The 27684-nt window shown below is 38.3% G+C and overlaps 2 protein-coding genes across 4 annotated transcripts; one reads left to right on the top strand and one right to left on the bottom strand.

The window, feature by feature from the left end:
- Positions 1-12634: 12634 nt before the first annotated feature.
- Positions 12635-16553, bottom strand: LOC135090471 (protein ILRUN-like). Its single transcript, XM_063987208.1, has 4 exons — positions 16249-16553; positions 15646-15765; positions 13742-13971; positions 12635-13140 (listed from the first exon to the last, which is right to left on the bottom strand). The coding sequence occupies exons 1-4, from the start codon at positions 16536-16538 to the stop codon at positions 12827-12829; spliced, it is 954 nt and encodes a 317-aa protein (XP_063843278.1). The 5' UTR covers positions 16539-16553; the 3' UTR covers positions 12635-12826.
- A 783-nt stretch (positions 16554-17336) lies between these two features.
- Positions 17337-25903, top strand: LOC135090469 (mediator of DNA damage checkpoint protein 1-like). 3 transcript variants are annotated; one of them, XM_063987206.1, is made up of 11 exons: positions 17343-17577; positions 17777-18022; positions 18400-18600; positions 19286-19439; positions 19966-20083; positions 20334-20542; positions 22914-23083; positions 23604-23670; positions 23830-24330; positions 24499-24670; positions 25043-25903. In XM_063987206.1, exons 1-11 carry the CDS (start codon positions 17473-17475, stop codon positions 25137-25139), a joined length of 2040 nt encoding a protein of 679 aa, XP_063843276.1. In that variant the 5' UTR covers positions 17343-17472; the 3' UTR covers positions 25140-25903. The 3 variants fall into 3 exon arrangements, with proteins under 3 accessions (XP_063843275.1, XP_063843276.1, XP_063843277.1); XM_063987207.1 differs by having other exon boundaries at positions 23607-23670; XM_063987205.1 differs by lacking the exons at positions 22914-23083; positions 23604-23670; positions 23830-24330; positions 24499-24670; positions 25043-25903 and adding an exon at positions 21334-22440 and having other exon boundaries at positions 17337-17577.
- The last annotated feature ends 1781 nt before the right edge of the window (positions 25904-27684 follow it).

The raw sequence follows: 27684 nt of genomic DNA on the forward strand, positions 1-27684 counted from the left end.
GCATGAAATATTTTGTCCTGACATCCACCACGGGTACAAAGACGTCAGCCACAGAGATAGCTGATAACCCCCTAAATATTTTCCACACCTTGATCAGATGAGCTCTTGAGTTGTCTACCCCACACTGAATACAGACCCAGAGTAGAAAGATGAGCACTATAATCCACATTGTGAAATCCAGAAATTTGCTTGGACCAGTGAAATTGAAACCCCTCCAGCAGCGAGAAGTTTCCTTCATAACCTGTATGCCACACCACTGAACAGAACTCAATTATTGGATGAATATGTGTGAAATAGAGAGAAAGCATAAATGAGGAGTCCTGGTTGACAGTGCTCTTCAGAAGATTAGAGGCAATACTGGAAGCTTTATTGACACTTCTTTGAATGTGTTGGTGAAATTCCAAGGTGTTATCAACCAACAGTTCCAAATCTGATACTGAATCTACAAAATGAATTGGATGGGTCCTGGATGGGGTGAGGTGTATGTATAGATGTATGGAATATGTATATGTATGTATGGAATAGAAAGGACCGAGTTTTCAGGTTGTTAGTGCTGAGTCATTAGAGAGCTTGAAAACAAGACAGATTCATGGATTAGGATGATAGGTGGAAATAGGAAGGTATATTTGATATGGGAAATGCTACATGTAGGGATGGTGGCTTCCTGCAGCTTCCCTTATCTTCTTGCAATAAGAGAGGCTGAAGATAGTCAGTTAGAGGAGAGGAGTTGATAAGATGAAAAGCTTTTGATTTCATCCTCTCTAAAATAGAGGTTTGAGTGGACTCCCCCCCACCCCCTTAAACACATGAAGCAAACTCCATACATGAACAGATAAGGCCCCTGTACAGAGTTAGCAACTTGGGTGGGAGGGGATTGGGGATGAGAAACCTGGCAGAGATGACTCAGAATGCCTGACTCCATAGAAGCTGCTTTAGCTAGAGATGAGATGTGAGGTTTCCAGTTAAGATTATAAATGAAGGACAGACCGAAGATGTTCAGTGTAGAAGAGGGGGACAGCTGAGTATCATTGAAGAAGGGTGTATAGATATCTGGAAGATTGTGTGAAGTTGATAAATGGAAGAACTGAGTCTTTAAGGCATTGATCATTACTAAGTTTGCTCTGCCCCCAGGTCTCTATCAAATCCTATCTTTCCAAAAATGTAAACTTAAAAGCTTCAAACTTCTTTCACAAGGAATATTTCTCATCCCTTGTATCTTTTTAGTCATTCTCCTTTGTACTGATTCTAAAAGACCTATATTCTCTCAAGGAACTGAAATTCTACACATAATCTAGATGAAGTCTGACCAGCACCAAATATAACTTTAATATTACTTCAGGGCTTCTACTTTCAATACTACTAAAGATTAGTCAGTATTACTTCAGGACTTGTACTTTTAACACTATTAAAGATTATTTCTAATACACAACCTGCTGTATTTCTGCCCTCTATGTATTGTTTTATCTGATAGAGACCAGAGCTAACCATAACTCCTACATTTTTTTCATTTTCTGATCTTACCAGTCTTGTTCTTTATTGTGTACATACTAAGTGGGTTTCTTCTCTTTATGCTAAGTAGTTTACATCACTAATATTAAAATACATTTATCATTTATCTGTTCATTTGTTCATCCTATCTAAGTCTGCCTGTAGGGTGACTGCATCAAAATCCAACGTAATTAATCTACCTATCTTGATGTTGTCCGCAAATTTGCAATGGTTACTAATCCCATTACCTAGACCATTAATTCATATGAAAAAAATAATGGTCCTAAAACTGACTGCTGTGCCACTCAACTAATTACCTGACCACACTCAGACTTAAAGCCATTACTAATTATCACTCCTTGTCATCTGCCACATATCCATGACCATGGCAAGTCATTCCTGCCAGTGCCCTCTAGATTTGCCCTGTATAAAACAAAGTAACAAAAGGATCCTTATGAATGGCAGGTAGAAGGGTAGGCATGGTGCATCTTGGTTTTGAAAACCTACCCCGAGTAAACCTGCTCCCACAAGATGCAGTGATCAACATGCTGTGAGAAGCTACCCCTATTGGAAGCCATCTTTTATTTTTTCATGTATGAGGGCTACTGGTCAAGAATAACAAAAATTAAGAAAATATAGAAAGGTCCACTGAGGTGTCAGGCCCCATACAGAGGTAGAAAATATGATAATAAAAATTGATTGGAGGGCAGTGTCTTGAAACCTTCCTCTTGAAAGAGTTCAACTCATAGGAAAGACAAAATACAGAAGCAGGCAGGGAGTTCAAGAATTTACTAGAAAAAGGAACAAATGATTGAGAATACTAGTTAACTCATGCATTAGAGAGGTGGAGAGAATGGAGAGAGAGTAGAATTGTGCAGTGTGGCCACAGGAAAGGGAAGGCATGTAGTTAGCAAGATCAGAAGACCAATTAGAGTGAAAACAGAGGTAGAAGATAGCAAGAGATGCAGCACTGTGGCGATGAGAGAGGCTGATGACAGTCATTAAGAGGAGAGGAGTTGATAAGACAAAATGTTTTGATTCTACTCTGTGTAGAAGAGCAGTATGAGTGGAACTACAATAAACAATGTGAAGTGTACTCCATACATAAATGGATAAGGCCCCTGTACTGAGTTAGCAGCTGAGGGGTATGAAAAAACTGGCAGAGAAGACTCAGACTACCTAATTTCATGTATATATATATATATATATATATATATATATATATATATATATATATATATATATATATATATATATATATATATATATATATATATATATATATATATATATATATATTTATTTTTTATTTTTTTTTATTTATTTATTTATTTATTTATTTTTTTTTTTTTTTGCTAGAAATGAGATGTAAAGTTTCCAGTTTAGATTATAAGTAAAGGACAGACTTAAGATCTTCAAAGTAGAACAGTGGGACAGTGTCACTGAAGAAGAGGGGATAGTTATCTGGAAGGTTTTGTCAAGTTGATAGGTGGAGCAACTGAGTTTTTGAGACATTGAACAATACTAAGTTTGTTCTGTCCCAATCAGAATTTCAAAGAGATCAGAAGTAAGGCATTCTGTAGCTTCCCTGCATGAGTTGTTCAATTCTTGAAGGGTTGGACATCTATGAAAAGACATGGAAAAGTGAAGAGTGGTATCATCAGTATAGGAGTGTTTAGGAGAAGTTTGACTAAGATCATTGATGAACAATAGGAAGAGAGTGGATGAAAAGGATATAACCCTGTAGAACAGCACTGTTAAGTAATAGATTTTGGAGAAGATTAGTGACTCTACCACAGCACCAGACAATGGTCAAAAAGGAAACTTGACATGAAATTACAGAGAGAAGGATAGAAGCTATAGAAGGGTAGTTTGGAATTCAAAGCTTTGTGCCAGGCTATGTCAAAAGCTTTTGATATGTCTAAGGCAAGAGCAAATGTTTCAGCAAAATCCAAAAAAACGGATGACTAAGATTCAGTAAGGAAAACCAGATCACCAATAGAGTGACCTCAATAGAACCCAATCAGATATAGAGTGTGAAGTGCCAGACATTTAAGAATCTTCCTGTTGAAGATGGATTACAAAACTTGAGGAAAATTATAAGTAAAGCAATAGGATGGTAGTTTGAAGGATTAAAGCAGTCACCCATTTTATAAGCAGGCTGAATGTAGGCAAACTTCCAGCAAGAAGGAAAGGTAGATGCTAATAGACAGGATAGGAAGAGTTTGATTAGGCAAGCATAGAGGTACAATTTCAGAGAAATATAAGATTAACCCCATAAAGGCCCATAAGCTTTCTGAGGGTTAAAGCCAATGAAGGCATGGAAAATATCACTGAGAAGGATTTTAATGGGTATCATAAAGTAATCAAAGGGTGGAGTAGAGGGAGGAACAAGCCCTGAATGATCCAAGGTAGAATTTTTAGCAAAGGTTTGAGCAAAGAGTTCGCCTTTAGAGGTAGATGAGATGGCAGTGCTATCATCAGGTTGAAGTAAAGAGGGGAAAGATGAAAAAGCAATATTATTACAGATATTTTTTCTGAGGTGCCATACGTCATAAGTAAAGTTAGATCTAGAAAGATTTTGACATTTCCTATTGATGAAGGAGTTTTGATTAGTTGGAGAACAGACTTGGCATGAGTTCAGATAGAAATATACAATGCATGGAATTCAGGTAATGGAAAACTCAAGTACTGTTTGTTTGACCACCTCTCTAACAGAGTTAAACCAAAGTTTGGAAGATTTAGGTCAAGAGAAAGAGTGAGGAATGTACACTTCCATGGCAGACACTATCACCTCTGTTATGTTCTCAACATAGAGATGAGTCTCTGACACAAAAACAGTAGTCATTCCAAGGAAAATCAGAATAATACCTCCTCAGGTCCACCCTAACTGGCAGAGGTAAAACACCAAGGGCACTTTTGCTTTTGGGAACCCTGAGGAGGGATTACAGAGATAGAACAAAACATAGATATGAGGTTGTGATTGGAGAAGCCTGACAGAGAACACAGTGACAGCATAAGCAGAAGGATTACAGGTTATCTCCAAGACAATTAGGAATACAAGTAGAATGTTGCAATAATTGCTTTAGGTCATGGACAATAGCAAAGTTAAAGCTAGTTCACCAGGTTGGTCAGTGAAGGGAGAGGAAAACCAAAGCTGGTGGTGAACACTGGTCTCCAATAATAAAGATCTTTACAAAAGAGAAGAGAGTCAGGATGCACTTCACTTTGGAAGTTAAATGGTCAAAAAACTTTAGAAAATTCAGAAGATTCAAGAGCATGGGCAGGAGACCAAGTTAGGTCATTGCACACACAGAGGCAACATCCAGCTCTGGACTGAAAATGATAATAGAGGAAGTAGGAGGGAACAAATAAGAGGTTACTATCAGTTGCCCCAGACACCTGTGTTTTGACGAGGCAAAAAAAAATTGGGGTTTAGTAGAGGAGAGGTGGTGTTCCAAAAAAATGAAAATCAGATCTAAGGCCATGAATGTTGCAGAAGTTAATGAAGAAAAAAGTTGAGGGAGGTGTCAAGATGCTTTGGGTCGATCCCAGGAGAAAAACGGTCCAACCTGGGGACATTTGTCATGCCTTCCCCAGATGGGAATGAGAACTCCAAGGCCTGTGTTCCTTTAAACTTTGCATGTCATGAATATACAGTGTTGCTTTCTACAATCTGAGTGTATTTGTGTTTGTGAGATATTATGGCATCCAGTGCCTTACAAAGTAGAAGAGATGACTCCCTACAACTTTAGTTCACACCATACGAGCAATTTTTATGTGCCCAGGAACATCTTTGGTCTGAAACAATGGTTGCTGAAGAGGATTCAGACCCTAAAGATTACTTTTTCAATAAGGAGGCTTCTGTCTCCCAATGCAACATTAACATATGCAACACCTAAGAAATGGGATGATGAATATTGAAATTATAATATTAAGCACTCGTAGTTATAAGAGAAGCCATTATGAACTGTTACTTTTCCATATATATATATATATATATATATATATATATATATATATATATATATATATATATATATATATATATATATATATATATATATATATATATATATATATATATATATATATATATATATATATATATATATATATATATATATATATATATATATATATATATATATATATATATATATATATATATATATATATATATATATATATATATATATATATATATATATATATATATATAGTGAATGATTCATTAGCTGGATAGGGTTTTTTTTCTTTTATACAGTCCACTTGAAATATTAATGTAACTTTGTACCATAATGGCATAAACTGAGGCATCAAGAACAGAAAAGGCAAACTTGCCAAAAATATATTATTAAAAATATGAATTTGAAGTTTTTGCATGATCAAAATGCAATAAAAACACTTTGGATGTGCCATTTCACTTCATTACAGTGAAGCTATGTAAGATTTGCAGGTTGCAGTCACCTGTATTCCAGTATTCATCAAAGATGCACCAGTTAGTATATGAAATACTACAAAAGGTACTCCATTATTTGATACTGTTGCTTAGATCATGTGAAAAATTTACTTTACAACTTCATTTTTATATACATGGAAATTATTGCAGTACGGCTACACACTTGAGAGACAATTTGGAACCTTGTCCTTCAGTCATTGCCAGTGATCACTCAGTTAATGTTCCTCCACCAACAGTCATTAACTCCTCTGGATCTTTCATGTCTCATGGTTTAGTAGCTGCTATGTTAATTGAGTCCAGTCACCTTCTCTGTTAAAGTCCTTCATGACACAGGTGCAGCTCTATCCTTTGTTACTAAATCAGCAGCTCCTTGAGAGCATTGTCACAGGAATAATTGGGCTTTGGTAAGTGGTGTGACAGGTGAGGCTAGGGTGGTAGATGTCTTTATGTTCCCTCATTGTGTCTGGATACACCACATTAGATGTGGATTGAATCCCTGTTGATGTGTAACTACTGTTAGGAACTGAGTTTGTGGGTAACCTCGTGTCTACCCCAGCTGTGGTATCATCCATTCCTACTCATCAGAATAACACTGCTCAGTTAGACAGCCTCCACTTCTTTTGTTGGTATTATTACACATATTCACCTGCCTCAAAAAGAAAATAAATAAATAAAAAAAATAAATAAATAAAATAAATGAATAAATAAAATAAAATAAAATAAATAAATAAATAAATAAATAAAGATAAAAAAATAAAATCTCAGTGAAGTACTTGGGTCACATATAACACAGTGGTGTATATCTTTACCATTACAAGTAGTTCCTTCCTGAGATATCAATTTTGATGAAATTTACCATTAATGTAGGTTAGGTTAAGTTTAGTTAGGTTACTATTAGTAAATGTTTTTATGAGTTTCTTGTTTACAAGTGTGTGTGTGTGTGTGTGTGTATGGAGTGGGGACATATAAGTAAAAATATTTGCAATGGAAATGGTTACTAGATTCATTCCAAGCACATCAAAATCTACTAGAAAGATGTTGGCTTGTCTGAAAATGTTAGATGGGTAGTTGAAAATATAAATTTATCCTTTTGTTGTATGTGTGTGTGTTCAGAACAGTGAGTTTGTTCAATGTGTCTAGTTGGTGTGACAATGTTCTCTAAGTGGAGACTGACTGACAATCAGAAGCATTGTCTCTAAGTGTTTTCATAACTCCACAGAATATGGGTTTGCTATTCGTTTGCAGTGAAAGGTTGCTGCTTTCATTAGATTATCATTTTTATACATTATTTGTTATTCTGGAAGGAGGATCTTATGTTTGTTTTGTTAATGTAGTAGTGAAGTTAGTGAGTAGCCATTTCACTTCATTATACCAGCACCACCAACATCTGAGGGGATAGAGAAAAGAATATGGCATCAAAAACTTTATATTTCATTCAAGACAAAAATTGATGTCATTCAGTACACATCAGATTGTCAGAATTGCCAAATTTGTGGTAGAAATAAAAACAAGAGGAACAAAACATTCATGATGTGGATATGTCTGTATGCATGGCGGGTTAAATAAGAAAATATATTACCAATTTCACACTATCAATCTGAAGATATTTCATCACCACATGCATTAGGACACACACATACATGCATACAGGGATAAATACAATTACAAATTTAATATTCCAAGTACAAAATGAGGGAATATCTTGAAAGTAATACATCACAAGAGTCCTTAGACCTGAACTGAAGAGCATCCTACATGACTGCAGTCCTCTTTGACAAGTCATAATTAGACAACCATCCCTGTTTGATGGCTCCTAAGCACAGTATCAAGTTATGCAGTGATAAACTAAAACTGATCTTAAGGCTTTCAGGAACAGGACCATTGATGAAATAATATATATATATATATATATATATATATATATATATATATATATATATATATATATATATATATATATATATATATATATATATATATATATATATATAGTGGTACCTCAGTATACTTCCTTAATCTGTTCCAGATCCTTGGACTTATACCAAACATATTTTTCCTATAAGAAATAAAGGGAAAAAATCCTATTGTTATTGGCATATTATAACAGTACACTGATGGAAATGTATAAAATAATTTAAACATTGGTTAATACTAAAATATATATGGTATTTGATGGCATATAAGACACACGGGCATGTAAGATGCACCCCCAATTTCAGCAGGGCATATTCAGGAAATTTTTATTTATTTATTTATTTCTTTTTTTATGTACTTAAGCATGTAATTTCTTAAACAAATTAGCAGTACAGCTGAACAAAAAGCAAGCAATCACAACATTAAAAATATCCTACATGATTACAACAGTAATAAAACGGAGGTAGTGGCCTAGTCACAGAGAGGGGAAGAACGCAGCCTAAGTGCTGAGATGTCAACAACACACTTGAGCACGGCTTCGTTTTCATTTTCAACATTTCTGTACATAGTATTATGGTTGAAAAATATGATATAGCACCCTTGCCTATAATACAGTGGTGTAAATCTTTGGGTGTATGGGTGAGGGAAATTTCACAATTAAATCTATAGGAGGCCTCACATTCACTTATAAGATACAAGGTGATTTTTTGAGACATTTTTATGAAAAAAAGGTGCATTTTATATGCCATCAAATACAGTAAATACAAAAGCATTTAGATAAAATAAATGAAAATTTAACCTCAATATATCTTGCCGAGAAAAGTCAAGTGCCTACTAGGATGGTGCTGAGAAAGGAGGATGAGACGTTATTGTTTGAAAGGAGAGTCATTAACTTTCTTAGAATTCATGTTTAATGACTTTACAAAATATTTATGTGAAAAACAGAAAATCACATGAAAATTCAGTTCTGGTGCTGGCTCTTCAATGAATGGTAGCAATGGATGTGGGCAATTGTGACTTTGTCTCAAGAGAGGTAAACAAGGGTAGTGCCTGGTGTTGTCACTCATTTTAACCCATACAAGTTCTAGTATTCAAAATGTATTCCAAACAAAGATCATATACAAAGCAAATTTTTTCATGTCCAAACAGGATGTATACCAAATTGGACCTATTCTAAAGTGGATGTATGCTGAGGTACCACTGTGTGTGTGTGTGTGTGTGTGTGTGTGTGTGCATATATATATATATATATATATATATATATATATATATATATATATATATATATATATATATATATATATATATATATATATATATATACAGTGCCTAACAATAAGGATCATACAGTTTTTTTCCTTGACTTACTTCTTTCCTCAAACCACTGGCAATATTTCAGAAGAGTTGGTACATAATGGTTGCCCTTTATAATGTGCACTTACAGTACCACATTTCCCCAAAAAACTCAATACAAATAATAAAGTCAAATAAAGAAGAATATAACATAAATTCATACTAAAGCATATATAACAAATTTGCTTGTATAACCCTGGCAGAATGGACGGACACAGACATACAGACAGACATACCACAAGTATTACACTTTTTGGAGGCTAAATTAGAGACCCAAGTATTCACCAGTGAAAAGGCCAATAATTACATTAATTATAAACACAGTTGTCTACATATAGTATCTCTTCAAATTCCTAATATATATATATATATATATATATATATATATATATATATATATATATATATATATATATATATATATATATATATATATATATATATATATATATATATATACACACACACACACACACACACACACACACACACACACACACTGAATATACTGGCAAAGAAGATGGTAAATTCTAAAAATCTATATTCTAATTTAACCTTTCCTCCCCCTCTCTCTCTTTTGTGTGTGTGTGTGTGTGTGTGTGTGTGTGTGTGTGTGTGTGTGTGTGTGTGTGTGTGTACATATGTGTAAGCATTTGAGTAAAATACATCCTTCTCTTTAATCTGGCTCCACTACTCAACTCTGACATGAGTATGCAGAATCACAGCATTGATAATATATATATATATATATATATATATATATATATATATATATATATATATATATATATATATATATATATATATATATATATATATATATATATATATATATATATATATATATATATATATATATATATATTATAATTTATTTATTCTCTCATAATCTTATAAATAAGGATAACAGACCTTGGCACTCTTTGATGCACAAACCTGAAATCTGTCAGTGTTTGTCCACAAGACCTTTGGGTTAATACAGGCAGCCCTTGGAACACCAATCTCACACCTTTACTTACAGGCACACAGTACACTTACACCTGTCACACATTGGTGAATCTAATGAAGAGCTTCTATATTCTTTGGTTTTGCCTTCCTTGCCACTGCCACACCATGTGTTCAGGCAAAGGCTGCTTAATAAATGAGGGAAAAACTAGAACAAGTGAAGCAGTACATTATTTCTGCTGGCTCTGTGTGCCTCTAATGACTTAGGAGAAAGTGTTCTACCTCCACCTGACTTGTGCACGGGACACAGCCCTAAAACTACCATACACTCATGTGCAAAACACTTTTTTTTTCAAAAGTCCTTGTTAGTATATTGCCTCTCTATTGATCTGCCTGCTTGAAGTAGTGGTGTTATCATTACAAATGTTTCCTACTAACACTCAACACTCTTTTTCAAGGTAAACACTTGTATCAATCAGGAAACTGACTACAGGGGGACACACAATGTGAAGCCTTCAGCAAGTCACTCACATTAATAAACTACAAAGCCTTTAAAAATCCCTTTAGAAGCCATATAAAAGCAATTATATTTCATCACAAATCATCATAAATGTACCACTCCTGCCTACTCCATACAAACCTTAAACCTTGTTATCAGATCATCCCTTTCCTTTTTTATTCAGTAAATAATGTCACTTCCACAAGCAAATTTCCAGAGCCAAGAGAATATCTCCAAATATTTATCCTTTCTACTACTCTCTCACTTTTCTTCCCTTGGCTCTTTCATTCACTGTTCTCTCCCCTCTTCTCTCCTACCTCTCCTTCACACAACTCTGCTCCTTTTCCTCCTTACACTGACAGATTCCAGGGACAAGATTCTCTGTGCAACAAAGACACAACAAGCCATCTCACAGCTCCTTGCCTTCACCAAACACAGTGAACCTTGTCTAGCAATGCAAAGTCAAAAGACAAATAGACGTGGATAATGAATGAGATTAATACACTGTGGATTCACTTGACTTTTCCCAAGTAAGGTTTGAAGGTGAGTTGGATATGTGATGTTTGAGTTGCAAAGGGAAGCCTGCAGCAAGTTGTGGTTGTGCCAAGGGTAAGTGAGCAGCAGCTTTCACAAGGGCATCATCACTATTGACTCCCCCAACCCTCCCATGCCCTGGTGACATCTGAGACTGACTTGTCCGACACTTGCGGTTGTTGTGTGAGTGACTGAACGAGTGTCATCATTTTGTGACAGCCAGCTAGCCAGTCAGCCAGTCTTTCCATTATGGTGAGCGACTGAAGGAGTATTCACTCATTCATTTGGTCAGTCATTCCGCCAACCATTGAGTCAGTCGGTGAGTGAGTCATTGGTTCTATTTGAATAGTGGGACAGTGGGTTTTTGAGCAAGTCATTTCAAGAGTGTGAGTATTATGCTGAGTCTGCTCAACTATAGTTACTCAATGCTAAGCTGATCTATAAGCTACACCCTCTGTTTCCTCCTCATTGCTGACTCAACACTGTGTGGTACACTCATGTATGTCTGTGTGTGGTGCATGCCAACAGTCATATAGATGTATCTATATGAATGTGTTACCTGCTTCAAGTTAATACTTTGGGAAGGTTGTCTTTTTCCTACTGGTATTTTTGAAAATCAGCTTAAGGCAAGGTTAATTGATAACGGGCCTGAACAACAACATTATGAGTTCAGGTGTTGTGTGTCCCATTAAAAGGAAAGGAAGGCATGTAAAGGCTCCTGGTTCAGCTTAGCCTGTGTGGACTATAGTTGTTACACTTATGATGAGTTGGTGCTGATCCAAGCAAATGATAACTGTTGCCTGTTACCTCACTTGTCTTATCTACATGAGTATGAGAAGTGATAGGAACAATTCTATCATAAGAAAATAGCAAGTCAGTGCATTGCTGGCTGTCTCACACTTATTCCCCACATTAAACTCACCACATACTGACTCACAATCGCACACACACACACACACACACACACACACACACACAGAGAGAGAGAGAGAGAGAGAGAGAGAGAGAGAGAGAGAGAGAGAGAGAGAGAGAGAGAGAGAGAGAGAGAGAGAGAGAGAGAGAGAGAGAGAGAGAGAGAGAGAGAGAGAGAGAGAGAGAGAGAGAGAGAATTACACAAGATTAGTTTATTGCTTTATTTTCATCTTAATAATCAAGTATGACAAATTGATGGAGGAGGGGAGGGATGAAATGCATTTTTCCTATCTCCCCACACTCCAATGTATTATGCGTTCCCAAGTGATGCAAGGAAGCAATGAAAACACCCCACATACCATCTCACTCTGTATATTATGTGATGTTAGTTTCCATATCAGAATTACTTGGTGAACACAACACAAAACTAGCAGTCAATTAATTTCTCTCTCTGTCTCTGTGTAGCTTCAAGTTGTAACAGTAACCCGTGGCCAAGGCAGCTGTGACCCAGGTGGAGTAGCAAGTTGGTGTGTGTGTGTGTGTGTGTGTGTGTGTGTGTGTGTGTGTGTGTGTGTGTGTGTGTGTGTGTGTGTGTGTGTGTGTGTGTGTGTGTGTGTGTGTGTGTGTGTGTCGGGTCATTTGGCTGTCACCTGGAAGCATGAGGAAGAGTGTGTTGGGTGGGACTGATGCAACAATACCGAGTGGCTGCTGGTGCACTACTAACTCATACCTGTGTCCTCATCTTGGTTAGGGAGGGATGAGGAGAGGGGAGGACCTTGCATGCCTAGGAGTGGTTCTTGAGTGGCTCTTGAGGGGGACGAGGGGATGGGTGGAGCAATGTTTCCATTGGGGTGATGGTAGTGGTGGTGGTGGTGGTGGGGTTGGTTTGGTGCAAAGGGATTGGTGGTTGTGGTGGTGGTGTGAGTTGTGGTGGAGGGTGGTGGACAGCCTCCTAGCTCCTTAAGGTTGACCATCTGCTGCATGAGGGCCAAAGTGCCGCCTGAGTCTACTTGAATGATGACCCATATGGTGTCTGCGAAGGAAGAGCTATGTTAACAATGTTTTGGGAACCTCTATCTTACTTGTAAACTGAACTCTAAGACTGTGGAGAAAGATATGTTGACAATGTTTTGGAAACTTTTATCTTGTCTGTAAGCTAATCTCTAGCATAGTGGAGGAAGCAATGTTTTGGGAACCTTTACCTTAATTATAAGCTAAACTGTAATATTGTGGAGGAAGGCATGACATTAATAACACTTTGGGAAGCTTGTAACACACTTATCTCCTCTTTCTGACTAGCATGTCACTCTCACACAATACAAATTTACAAGAGGTGCAGCTCAGTGAAGGGAAGAAGAATGATGGAAAGACAGAGAGTAAGATGGAGGGCTGGAATTGTGGTACAACTCCAAAGATGGGAGTCAAAGAGAAAGATGCAAGGGACAAAAACAACTGGAGGAGACTCATACATGATGTCAGCCCTCACTCTAGAGAAACAGTGAAAGGAAGAGAAAGAGATGAAGAACTAGTAAGATGCATGGGACAGAAACAACAGGAGGAGGCTCATATGTGACACTAACCCTCACTCTAAAGAAACAGGGAAAGAAGAAGCAGCAGGTACAGCTGCATCTTACCTCCATAGAAGCTCCCTTGGGCAGTTGTCATCCGCCACTTGGAGGAGTAGAAGCCAGTACAGCCTGGGGAGACCATTTCCACTGAGATGTCTGCCATTTCTCCTGCACCGAGTGGAGCTACTGACACATGCGGTGGTGCTCCCATCTGTTCTCCACCAGTGTACACTAAGGAACACCCACTGGGCCAGCATTCCTCCCCAGTGTTCTGTATGCGCCATGTCTTTATGAACCTGTCAAGTGTTGCGGCAAGTTAAAAAGTCTCGAGACAACATTCTGAAACACCTCCATACTGCACCTCCACTAGATTCAGAAGGTTCTGGATGAAGTTACAACAGCTTTTAAGGGGTTTTCATGGTTCTAGTGACAGATTAACAAGACTTGTACCTTAACAGGAGAAACACTCTTGAAAACTTGGCTAATCATCTCTGTGGCTTTTGAAAATAATCGTGGTGAGAGAACGAAGAGTTTAAGAATACGAGCCTTGGTCTTACAGCCTATCAATTGTGGCGGCCCCTGCTGTAGTGAGGTAAGCAATACCCAGGTTGAAAATGAGTTGCTGCATGCATTGAATGGTCCAACTCAATCTCTGTTATGAGGTAATTGACATATGAAAAAAGTCCAAAAGATAAGTCAATAAGGTTGGAATCTAACCTACAAATTGAGTATTCTGTGCTGAAGCGAGGCGCCATGACTTATCAGTGCATAGGATTATGGTGTCACCACTTTCCAGCCAATGGGAGTGCAGACGAGTGCCTTGCCTTGTGTATGTCAGTCTTCTTGAGAAAGTATTACTGATTGGAAGGTTTCTTCACTTTTCACATAGCTTTCTCTTTAATTGCCCTTTTTTGGTAAGTAATCATGGGTGACAGTGAATTTGGTGACAGACTGAGTCTTGCCTCATTTTCAGGAATGAGAAAGAAGCCACAACATGAGGAAAAATGGAGCCTATGCCCATTAAGTTAGCACTGCACAAGAAAATCATTTTAGAAAGCATACACACGGAAATAATTTTAGAAAATTATCTTTTAACTCCCTTTGAACAAAAATAACCACTGAAGAGTGTATAGTGAGTCTTAAGTTCTTGAAAGAGTCGCATTAGGTTGCACCATCACTGATAGGCAATGTTTACTGCTAAGCTTTCACACAGCCTAAGGTTTCCAAAGTATCACCAAACAAGGTAACATAATATATTTTCATTTTCATCCTACATTATTGAAAACATTACAGCTTGCAAGACAAATAATACTGATCAGTGACATTCACTTATCTATATGACACACACATAATGCTGAATTCTGCTATTGTTTTATTATTAATGATGCATGGTGTTATTGAGTTATTATAAGTTTTATTAAGATGATAATATTTACATTGTATTTTGCCTTATTAATGTAAACAACAAACAAGATAGCAGCTTTTGACAGTTCTGAAACAAATGCCAAGTATGGTCACTTACCTCATTTCAGCTACTGGTGTTGAAGCAAGGGAAGTACAGGGAGCAGGACTTTCAAACACCATTTTCTTGATTTGTTTTTTTTTTTTTTTTTGTGTTGCTTAGCTCATTACAGCAAAGGGCACCACAATTATGGTTTTCCTATCAATATCTATCAATAACTTACCACTAGTGCCTTTAGAATGTCTCCCTTTGTTTAGCCTTCCTATTCCTGCTATTAAAATAATATATGTTAATTGCTTTTCTTTTTTTTTCTAAAAGGTTAATTCTTTGATAATGTTATTTCTATTAATATCTGTCAATAACTAAAAATTGGTGCCCTCAGAATGATTCCCTATATTTATCTTTTCATCAATTTTCTCTTCTTTTCCTACTACCAGTCACTGTCTTTATTGCCAAGCTAGTAATAATAATCCATTCAGCTCTAATAGCAAAGAATAAACATGCATACTTGGTAGACGGTGGGACACTTTCTCCTTCCCCTATGGTGATGTCTTTCACGAAAGTCATCTGTGGAAGCTTGTTGAAAGACTGTAGGTCAAAATATGCACACACAGCTGCCTGGAGGTTCCTGTAAAGCACAACCAATAATTAAAAAAGACACAAAGGAAAAAGTCTTGTGCTAGCATAGATAATTTGACATGACAGGCAGTGTGACAATTGAAACCCTGGCTAATCTCTCTATTTGAACTGGCTTTTATAAATAAGTAGATAAATAAATTACCAGAATCATTGTAAGATGGAGAGATTTACAAATGACACAAAAATAATCAGACATGACAGCTTAGCATGAAAACTTCTCTATAAGCTCAGTAAAGACACGCAGACATGACGCAATACCCTGACCCTGACCCAGATAACCTCCGCCGACAGACACACACAGACAGGCAGACAAACACACACAGGCACACACAGACACATAAATGACGACGAAATACTATGACCCTGACCCAGATAACCTCCGCCAGCAGACACACACAGACAGCCACGCATACATACACAATCAGGCATACAGACACACATACCCAAACGAAAAACACCAATAAAACCTCACCAATCAGTCATTTCCAGATAAAACCTGGCCGTGTGTTCATTAAGGTTCGCCCCCACCAAAGTCTGCAATTCCTTGACCAAAACTTCCTTGTCAGTGGTCAACATGCAGTTAAATTGCCTGAGGAGAGATGCCTCCATGTCCTCATCCACCTCCATCCTGCCTCGCCCCTTCACTTCCTCCCTCTCAGCAAGCACGAGGAATATTTTGAGGGCGCCTCCCTTATTTTGGACACTTTGTTGATGGTTCACACTCTCTATAGACTCGGGGACTCCTGACTCACTCTCCGTCATAGGACTAGATTCTCTCTCTCTCTCTCTCTCTGTGTGTCTAAATATTTCCTGCTTCAGAAAGGTTATGTCAAAAGAAGAACTAAATCTTGTAGTGTTATATATTTTCTTTAGTTAAATGTTTAATCTCTCTCTCTCTCTCTCTCTCTCTCTCTCTCTCTCTCTCGTCATAGGGTATGATTCTCTTATTTCATCTGTGTTATAGACATCACAGCTCTGTCTCTCGTGTATTTTTTTATGTATGTTTCTCTGTTTAGTCTTGGCCTACAGCTGCAACTTATATAGAAAAGGGGAAAAAGAACAGAGGACATGTATAAGGAGAATCAAGAAATATTTATAAACACCACAACTCTCTCTCTCTCTCTCTCTCTCTCTCTCTGTGTGTGTGTGTGTGTTCTATTTTTCCTACTCTAAGTGTCTTGCTTTTATTTTTCTATTTCCACTCGATCATAATTTCTTAGTAAGAAAGAATAACGAAATATCTAAATACCTTATTTTATATAAATTCATTCATTGTTAGTTGAAATGATGTAAGTGTGTACAGAGTGCTTCAGAAAGAGACTCAGTTTGAACCGTCTTCATCATTGCATCCACAAACTCCCATGGATGAAAAAACAAAATATCCATTTACCTAAAACCACATTCCACGTTCTTCTGAAATAATAACAATTTCACCCATGGCCAATTCATGGTTCTAGAGATAAAGATAACAATTTTAGACAGTGTCATATTTTTTTGCGTATCTTGCCTGTGTTTACCTCTAGCATCCGGGCGACCAATGAATGACGGGGAGACTCCAGCGCCGACCAATCAGCAGCCGAGATTCCTCCCCTTGGTCTTTGAAATCCAATGTTTTGAAAAGAGAAGAGAGAAGAGGTGTATGTGTTTGCTGGCGTGATTTTACGTGTTTTATTGAGGATTGACGGTACTATAAGCCATGGCGCTATATGAATTTTCTCAAGAGAAGCTTCTGGGCAAGAAATACAACGAGTTACTCAAGATTAGCAAGGCGTTCGGCATTAAAACTTCCAAGAGATTGAAGGTGGGTGGATGTATCAGAAGTCTGCATCCTCGGAACATCTGCTTAATTTTTAACATTTGCATCCGGACTTGTTTTGAATACAAGTTGTTTTTCAGTGTGGAGTTATATTATGCTACATTATTATAGGTTTGATCAGGTCAGATTAGATGGCTGTCTTTCCCATTCCCCTCTGTGGTTTTGAATACAAGTTTCCTTTCAGACGGAAAAACTGATAGAGGCCATTCTTAAGTGTCAACAAGAGGAAGCAGTTCTGTCCTTGTCCCAGGATGCGGCAGCTGTGGTGAGTGCCTTGGACGGGGCATCACACATCTGCCGGGACACTGAGGCTGCAACGCACTCAAAACACATCTCCCAGGAAAACGAACTCCTCCTTGATATACAGTTTCCAGATTGTGGGTCCAAGGACTTCCTGGAATGTCACTCTGATTCAGCCACAGATACTTCAGTGAGTGTTAAATGTATCTTGACTCATGGACTCACGGAATGTTGTGTATAATGCCATGTTCAGGTGGCACAGAAGATATACCTAACAAGGGTGATATGAATAAAATTCTTAGGGTTAGTTATCAGGACAGGACCAGAAACAGCAGGTTCAAAGCTGATAAAATGAGGAGAGAAAAAAATTGTTATATTAAGAAGTAGATGGCTGGAATAGATCCACTAATCAAGTTGATAGTGCTGACTGCTGAGTCAGTACAGGCCTTTAAAAGAAGATTAAACTTATGGATAAACTAAGTGCATAGGTGGATATAAGTAGGTATGTTCTAGACAGGGACTGGCTTCTTGCAACTTCCCTTATGTTCTTATGTCTTTCAATTGCAGGGGGACGCAGTGACAGGGAAGGAGGAGGCAGCTGCGGTGGCCATTGCAGGGCAATGCCAGACACACAAGCGGTCAGGCACATATGAGGTTGAGGAGATGGAGGCGGGAAGTGGTGACAGTGTGGGCAAAAAGCTGCAAAGGTCATCTACATTTGACCTCTCCACAAGTAATGATGCCACCCTCCCCATTGATGAGAAGGAGGTCAGTGAGGACAGGAGCTGGTCTGTGTATCTATCTTAAGAGATTTTAGTGGTACTCTTAAAATTTTAGTGGTACTCCATCAAGAGCACTTATATCACTGTAGTCTGCAAATACTATTATATTTTAAGCAGTTACTTTAGTTTACTTTAAATATTTTCTTTGTTAACTTGAAGGATAAAGGTAGTTTAATTTTTCTTACTATATTTTTCTTGAAGCTTTTCAAGGTGAACCACATTAACATTTCATTATTATTATTTAGAAAGGCATATGTCCACCTCCTTTACCAGGGATTGATGGGGCTAAGAGTGTGAATGCTCTTTGTGGAAGTGTTGTGATGCTTTGTGTGAGCCATCCTGTGGGGGTTTGCTGGCCTCATAGATAGATGAGCAACCAAGATATGTACATTGTGTGTTTGAGGGGCCACCTGGTGTAGGATTACTGGTTTGATAGATAGATAGCCAGACAGGTAAGATTTGTTTATGTATATGATGTGTGTATGAGGGACCACCCAGTGTGGCATTACTGACTTGATAAATAGATAGATAGCCAAAGAGCTAAGATATGTTTATGTACATGATGTGTGTATGAGGGGCCATCCAGTGTGGGATTACTGACTTGATAGATAGATAGATAGCTAAACAACCAAGATCATGTTTATGAACATGAGGCATTGTAATTATTTCAGACTGCTGAAAACTCCAAACAAATGAGTGTTTTGGTGGACAAGATCACAGTGCGCAGAACACAAAGGAGTGCCCTGCCTCCCAAACTGTCCTTGGCTCAGCACACGCCCAATATACAGGGCATGGGGGATGACAGCCAGCCAGTCAACAAGGAAGGTGAGGACAGGGGCACTATTGGGAAAACTAATCTGCTCTAAGGAATGCATGAATAAAAACTGAAAACTGGTGAACTGTTTTGACAGCATAGAGAAGTATTAATCTTTCTGTAGAGACCAAAACACTGACACACACGGGTTTTCCTCACTGAAGCTTATACCAAGCTAGAGTTTTGTCAATAGTACATGTCTTGCAGAGGATAGGACAGTAGATAATGGGCTCAAGCTTGATAGAGGTAGATTTAAAAAAAGATGGGAGGGAATTGGTTCCTAGGTAGAGTGGTAGATGAATGGAATGGACTTGGTAATCAGGCTGTTAGTGTTGAGTCAGAGCTTTAAATAAAGTTTAGATCAATTTATAGAGTGCAGGTTTTGTTTGGGATAAAGGACAGTTTTCCAGTTCCTCAGCTGATGTAGAAACTCAAAGATTTTGTTTTGAGTTCAGTAATTTTCCAGTCCCTGAGATGTAGAAACTAAGATTTTGTTTTAGGAGCAACAAAGTTCTCTAGTCCAAAAATTCTCTCTAGGTTTGTATGTGTCTTGCAAGCGCCGGCGTTCCCAGACAGAGCCAGTTATTAAGGAATCCCTGCCATCATCATCTCGGCATTCTTGTTTGTCCACCACTTCCTCAGCAAAGAGACGCAGGTAAGGGGACAGAGTATCTGTTATTATTATTATTATTATTATTCATTTATTTTTATTTATTTATTTTTTATTTATTTATTTTTTATTTATTTATTTATTTTTTCTTATTTATTCATTTATTTATTTTTGTATTTCTGCATTTCTGTCCAATCTTATTCCCTCTTGCCTTCCAAAGACTTGCTAAAGATTAATATACAATGAAAATAATGCCCATTGTTCTTATCACCACAATTTTTCTGATCTCTGTCAGGCAAAGTGTCACAGTGACTCCCTCAGCCCCAGCACCACCTCTCAGGCCCTCCTTGCTTCAGAGGCAGTCGTGTGGCACCCCATCTATGGCAGCAGCACTCACTAAGACCACCACCACTGCCACCACCTCCTCCACAACCAAGCCACTGTTCACTATTGGCCGAGGGGACAAGAAGGAAGCTGTAGAAGGAACTCAGGATGGCAAACCAGGTGAGTTATTTGAATTCTGAGCTTTTGTGATTTATAAGTCAGCAGTACAAATAATAATAATGATTTATTGCTCTCTGATGTCTTGTTGCCTGTGGAATAAATAAGCAAGTGTTTTAATAATATTCATTTCATCTTTAATTCCCTTCCTTCTCAACAAGTACTCAGAACAAAAGGACGTCAGCTGTCCTCTTTTAATTATACACCCATATCTCATTACTATGGACTAAAAGGGGGGAACATCTATCCGGTGAAGCTGATTGTCCATAGGTACCAACACTAAGCATTAGGTTACTGTAGGACTCCATGCCTGTTATGGAAATGCCAACCATCAATTAGAATTGCACTGAATACCTAAATAGTTACTGAGCTGTTCACATGCATTTCATGTGATTCCAGAAGTGACTTTAGTTCCACAAGAATTTTTCTGCACATACCACTTATACACAGCTTTGTTGAACTCCTGATTACCAACCTTCATATGCTTTCGGGCTGCTACAGAACCAGACTTACTTGAATATCTATCAACAGTACTTCACAGCATATTTGTTAAGTTTAGATTTTGCCTTATGAGTATCTGAAACTGTTTTTTTTTTTTTTTTTTTTTTTTTTTTTTTTTTTTTTCATTAAAGTTCCAGGACTGGTGTCCTAAAAGATGAATTTCAAACCCAAGCCACAAACCACCATATTTCCCCTTCAAAGTAATCCTTCTGGAGTATACAACTGCGCTCCCAACCCTCTACAGTCACTAATCTTTTTCTTACGTGCTTTTAAAATCATGTCCTCTGTTGCAGGTCGTTTAACAATGAGCGCTGAACAGCGAACAAACTTGAAGTTTTTGGTGCAGTTGGGGAAAACGCCGTCAGAAGCACTGGGTATGCTGCAAAAAGTGTACGGGGATGAGACAATGTCACGCTCACGTGTTTTTGAGTGGTGCAAGAGGTTCAAAGAGGGCCGGGAGGACGTGGAAGATGACCCCAGGAGTGGAAGACCCTCAACGAGCAGGAATGAGGCCAATGTTGAGCGTGTCAAGCAGATGGTGCGTGACGATCGTCGGTTGACTGTTCGAAAGATCGCAGATGAGCTTGGCATGAACCACAACAGCGTGTGGAAGATTATCACTGAAGATCTGGGCATGCGGAAAGTCTGTGCGAAGATGGTGCCGAGACTCCTGAACGATGACCAGAAGGGACGACGCATGCAGGTGTGTCAGGACATCCTCGAGCGTCTGGAAACTGAACCAGACTTGCTCAGGAGAGTCATCACCGGCGATGAGTCCTGGGTATTTGAGTACGACCCGGAGACCAAACGCCAGAGCCTTCAATGGAAGAGTCCGGCGTCGCCACGGCCGAAGAAAGCAAGGCAGTCCAGGTCCAGCTTCAAGGTCATGTTGATCGCTTTCTTCGATGTGAGGGGCATCGTCCACTGCGAGTTCTTGCCACAGGGCCAGACAGTCAACCAACATGTGTACAAAGAAGTACTGCGGCGTCTGCTTCGTGCAGTGCGCGAGAAGAGGCGGGAGTTGTGGCAGGGCAACTCGTGGCTGCTTCACCACGACAATGTGCCTGCTCACAATGCCCTGAGCATCAGAGAGTTCTTGGCCAAGAAGAACATCGCCGTGCTGGAGCAACCGCCCTACTCACCTGACCTCGCTCCGTGCGACTTCTTCCTCTTCCCCAAGCTCAAGGAGGTCATGAAGGGGACCCGTTTTGATGATGCGGACGACATCAAAAAGGCCGTGACGACGGAGCTGAGGAGCATCCCGCAAGAATCCTTCCAGCAGTGCATGCAAGCCTGGCAGAGAAGGATGGACAAGTGCATGCGGTGCCAGGGGGATTACTTCGAAGGAGATAACCTATAGTTTGTAGCCTGGATGTGAAATAAAACTTGTGTGGCACCAGTCCTGGAACTTTAATGACACACCTCGTATACTCCTCACACACCTGCTTCACAGATGCACCACTTTCTAACTTTTTATCAACTCAAGCTTTTGTGCTACTATTAAATTCACCCTTTTCCCCTTTTTCTACTTTTCCTCCAGATGGCACAGTTATAGAAAATTACAATAATTCAAACACAACACAAACAGGGTAAAAACCATGAAGCAGTGAGCTACATGTGTTGTTACACTGATGTAAATAAAGTGATCACCTGCAAAAAATGGTCAGAGTTCTTGAAGCAGCGACTCATGTCCAGTATTGCCACAACTCTGTAATGCACAGGACTTTCAAATTGAGTTGGCTGCTCCAGATTTTATGTGCTGCTTCCAGAATCCCTTAAAGTGGGGGTCTGCAGTACTGAGGTATGAGTGTACTAATAACAGTGCTAGATTCATTGCATGTTTAACTGTCTTCCTTCCCCACTGGCATTCAAGGCAAGGGAGCATCGGCCATCCCACGTTTCATGTCCTACGCCCGTCGCCTGAAGGTACCAAACTTTGCACGCATCCACGAGCAGGCCTTCCAGCGCATGGACAGCCTGGATGAGTATGTTGGGAAGCGCAGGGCTCGGCATGACACCCTAGGCAGCACCACCAAGAAGCAGGTTTGTTTACTGATTGCCTTAACAAAACAAAAATTGAGAGGAAAAATAAGAGACAGACAAAAAGTGTATGACAAAAAGAAGAGCTAAAAATTAAATGTGTATCAAATGATGTGAGAGAGGAGGAAAAATAGTAGGAGATAAACAGAGTATATGATTAGAAATGAAAATAAGAGGAATAGGAAAGATTATTGACAGTTATATCAGAGATCAGACATGGGAGACAATTACGCCTTCATGTTTGCAGGAGCTCCTTCATCTCCTTTCAGTGTACCTGATTATCCATTTCTCATCCCTGCTTTTTCTTTATCTTTCCTTATATCTTCCCCATAATGCTGTATAACCTTTGATGTCTTGCTCATTAAACTTGCCAGTCATTCAATCACTCACTCTTCATCTCAACAGAACAAAGCAAAAGTGTTTTAGCCAAGCATCAAATAATCTGATCTTTTATCTTCCCTATATTGATGTATAACTTTTGATGTCAGGCTCATTTAACTTGCCATTCACTCACTCTTCTCAGCAGGACAAGGCAGAAGTGTTCCAGCCAAGCATCACAAGTGTCAAGAATCTGAACTTCAACTTTGCTGGTGAGACATCTGATTATTTTAATTTTCTTTTCATTCCTTTTAATTATATCTAGTGTTTGAAAAAAGATATATATATATATATATATATATATATATATATATGCTTTAGATTGTATGTCTTGTGATGGTAATATTGATATGTTCCTTCACTTATCACAGAAGAATCAGCAGCTGAATTTCAAGATGAGACCAAAACATCCCAAGCTGTGAATGAGGACAAGACTGCCCCCAACCATTTACAAGCCAGAGACACAGTGACCAGGAGTGTGAAGAAGGCTGTGAACACCCTGGGAGATGCCAGGCTGTCAAGAAGACTTACCCAGGATATTAAGCCAGCCAATGTCTTCACTTCCTCAGCTAAGAGAAGTGTGGCAAGAAAATCATCAAGACTGTCTTGTAGACCTTCCCTGAAGAGTGCACACAAGATTTCTCCAAGGGAAGCTCTCAAGACACCCTTAAATCCAGAAAAGAAACATCAGGACCAAAAGCAGAGCTATGAGTTATCTCCCAAAACAGAGGATGACACTCTCCCCACAACAGAACAGAAGCTGAGGACAGGTGACAGGGCCAAGGCATCACCAAGGCTCAGGTGCGGCAAGAAAAACCCCACAGTGACCTTCGCAGCATTTGGTTCTCACCTGAAGGAAAACTGCAGTCCAGGTGAGCTATAGTTCTTTGTTGACATCCATTCATTGATCTGCTATGAAATATATATGTGTAAACTGCCCACTTGTGATTCCTTTTTTTTTTCTCTCTCTCTCTCTCTCTCTCCTTTATACCATTACTTTTTAAAGCCTTTTATCCTAATTATAGAACACTATTGTTTAGGTCCTGATGAGGCTGCCAGTCCTGCCTCTGTCCGCAAGAGGATGCAAGATTATTCTAAAAATCTTGCTGCCTCTGGGAGATCTTATGTTCCTTACAAAGGTCCTATAAAACCTATCAAACAACGTGACAACCTCAAGAACTTGGCTCAGCGGAAACATAATGTGAAATCTAGGTAAGAGTTTAATTGATTGTCTCACCTTTATTCATTCACTAACTTGAGAGTATACTAGCCTTGGGTTATGCTGGTTTAGAATTGATATGATATTTTTACATTTTGATGTGGCTAATGTAATCTTTGTTGTTATTGCATTGTTATTTTGTCTAAATGAAGTGAGGAATGCTAGATAATGTGACAGTACAAACTCAAACTTTTCCTTTCTCTTTATGTGGAATTAGTAACTAAAAGTATGAGTGATATATGTATGAGTGTGTCCTTTGTCTAGACCATCCTGTGTGGGGTTGCCTGATATATAGATAACTAGTAACTTTACCAGAGTAAAAAGATTGACTTTGTTGAATGAGCATTATTCTTGTTTTGTTGTAGCAAAGAGATCCGTGAAGGCCAGAAGAATATCTTGAAAGGAGTGCGACTGAACAAGAGGTTTGAGCTTCAGATGGCAAACAGAGGCATCAAGCTGTAGTGTTTGGTAGTTTGGTAAGGCAGAGTCAGGTTTGCATGTAGAGATTACTGGATTCCCACTTCTCAAGGATAGCAACGTCTCTCTTCATGCATATAGAGATAGACTTATATCGGGATTAGTTTTAAATGTTTTTGTTTTCTTTTTGTTACATTGACATAACCTGAAATGTACTGTCACTATATTCCATACCTGTCAGAAAGGTAACAAAATGGAGGGAATGATGGGACTGGTGATCCTCCTTTTGTATTTTGATTCCTTCACTGAGACAGGCTTGATATCTTGTCTGGGCTGCCACTGCCTTCCTTTAAAGGGAATCTGTATCATGGCTCTTGTACCTTAATGTGTTGTCATGCTGTACCTGCCTAGATTGATGCAAGTAGATGTGTTGTATTATTTAAAAGTGTTATACAGATAGCAACAGAACTGTTGCAAGTTTTTATCAGTTCAGGAGTGTCTTCTAGAATATTAATGTATTTACTAGGGTACCTCCTCCTCATGGAAAACTTCAGCCAGGTATATAGATATTTATTAAGTCTTGTCAGTCTCTTCTTTCCCAAGTGGCTATCATTTCATTGAAAGATAATCAGCTGTAATTTTATTGTTTTTACTGAGGCTGCATTTCCTGCCCATAATTCTGACAGCTCACATTTGCTTTCTCTTTTCTTTTTTGCCAGTACAGAATAAGGCTTGTATCTTTTTTAGTATAATTAATATATTTTTCAAAGTTTTATATATACTGTCAGAAATAAATCCAAGGTATATAAGACTACGCCATTCTTTTGAACCTGTAAATGAAAAAAGTTGGTTTCTCTCTCTCTCTCTCTCTCTCTCTTGCAGACAGCAACCATATTTTTTTTTTTATTTATTTTTTTTTAAGTGTGAAGGAAAGTTGCCATATCTTTTGTTGTGTTAGATGATTTGGCACGAATTTTCTGAGTGTTTGAGTAAAATTTGTTGGACAGTAAACATGACCCATATACTAAAGCTAGTTTTATACATTATGTACGTTTATTTATTTATTTTTTGTAGGTTTGAGTCATGGTCTCAAAACGAACGAGACCAGTTTCTGAGGATGACATATGTCAGATACTCGATTCCAGTGTGATGTCTCAGTCACCAGACATCACACTGGAATCAGTCACTGATGACGGGAATCCCTCAGCGAGCGTCTATGGGATGTCCTCCCCTCCCCCTCCATCTCCTGGCCTCAAAACTCAACGGTGGCCAGTCTGTCTATTCTATGGGATCTTAAATATTGCTGTCATTAATGCTTTCATTATGTGTAGACAGCTACAAGGGAACAAAATGCGACGCACTTTTATGCATACACCGGCCGGGGAACTGGTGAGGCCATGGGCTGAGGTGAGGCTTCGTTAGAGGGGCATGAAATTATCAGTCACCACATCCATAAGATCTTGCCTCAACATCATCCATGATACGTCTATGATTCGCGCAGCTGCATCAGGTCCCCACAACAAAAGGAGGTGCAGTTTCTGTCCTTGGAAGGCAGCATGACAGACAAGGACAGACTGCTCCCTATGTGAGAAGCCCGTCTGTCTTAACCATTCAGGTGTCCTATGCTTCTAATGCCAAGAATAACTGGTAAATCAGTCAGATATTTTTTATTTTATTATAAAACATAGCCAAGAGTAGTCCAGAATACTTATTTTTTGTACCACAGTACCATTTATAATCAATAAAACGTCTTTATATTTTACTTTTTATTTTTTCCTGCAGTGATTACAAGTGGTACACGTTTAAAATCATCCATTTTGATTAATTCCAGGCACCATGATTGCTTTGCAGCAAAGGTTTGGCAGGCAGAATATGGCATCTACCATCATGCTAATTTACTTTGGTAACAATTTTTCTCTTAATTATTATTTTTTTTTTAATACCAGCAAATCACATTTTTTTTTCAATGGATTCAAAGTCGAATTTTCAATTTCTATAAAAAAAGAAAAAAAAAAAAAAACTCGCTAGTAGTAGTAAGGGATACTTGTTTTTGTACCTGACTATCATTTAGCATCAATAAAACATGTCTTTATATTTTATTTATATTTTTTCCTACAGTGATTCCAACCCACTGCCCTCTATAAACTAATACTGGGCTTGTTCCTCCCTCTCCCCCACCCTCTGACTACTTCATGCCACGTATTAAAATTCTTCGCAATGATGTTTTCCATGCCCTCACTGGCTTAAACCCTCGGAAGGCTTATGGACCTGAGAGAGAGAATACATACATATATATATATATATATATATATATATATATATATATATATATATATATATATATATATATATATATATATATATATATATATATATATATATATATATATATATATATATATATATATATATATATATATATATATATATATATATATATATATATATTCTCTCTCTCTCTCTCTCTCTCTCTCTCTCTCTCTCTCTCTCTCTCTCTCTCTCTCTCTCTCTCTCTCTCTCTCTCTCTCTCTCTCTCTCTCTCTCTCTCTCTCTCTCTCTCTCTCTCTCTCTCTCTCTCTCTCTCTCTCTC

This window comes from Scylla paramamosain, chromosome 35, assembly GCF_035594125.1.
Source record: "Scylla paramamosain isolate STU-SP2022 chromosome 35, ASM3559412v1, whole genome shotgun sequence".
NCBI lineage: Eukaryota > Metazoa > Arthropoda > Malacostraca > Decapoda > Portunidae > Scylla > Scylla paramamosain.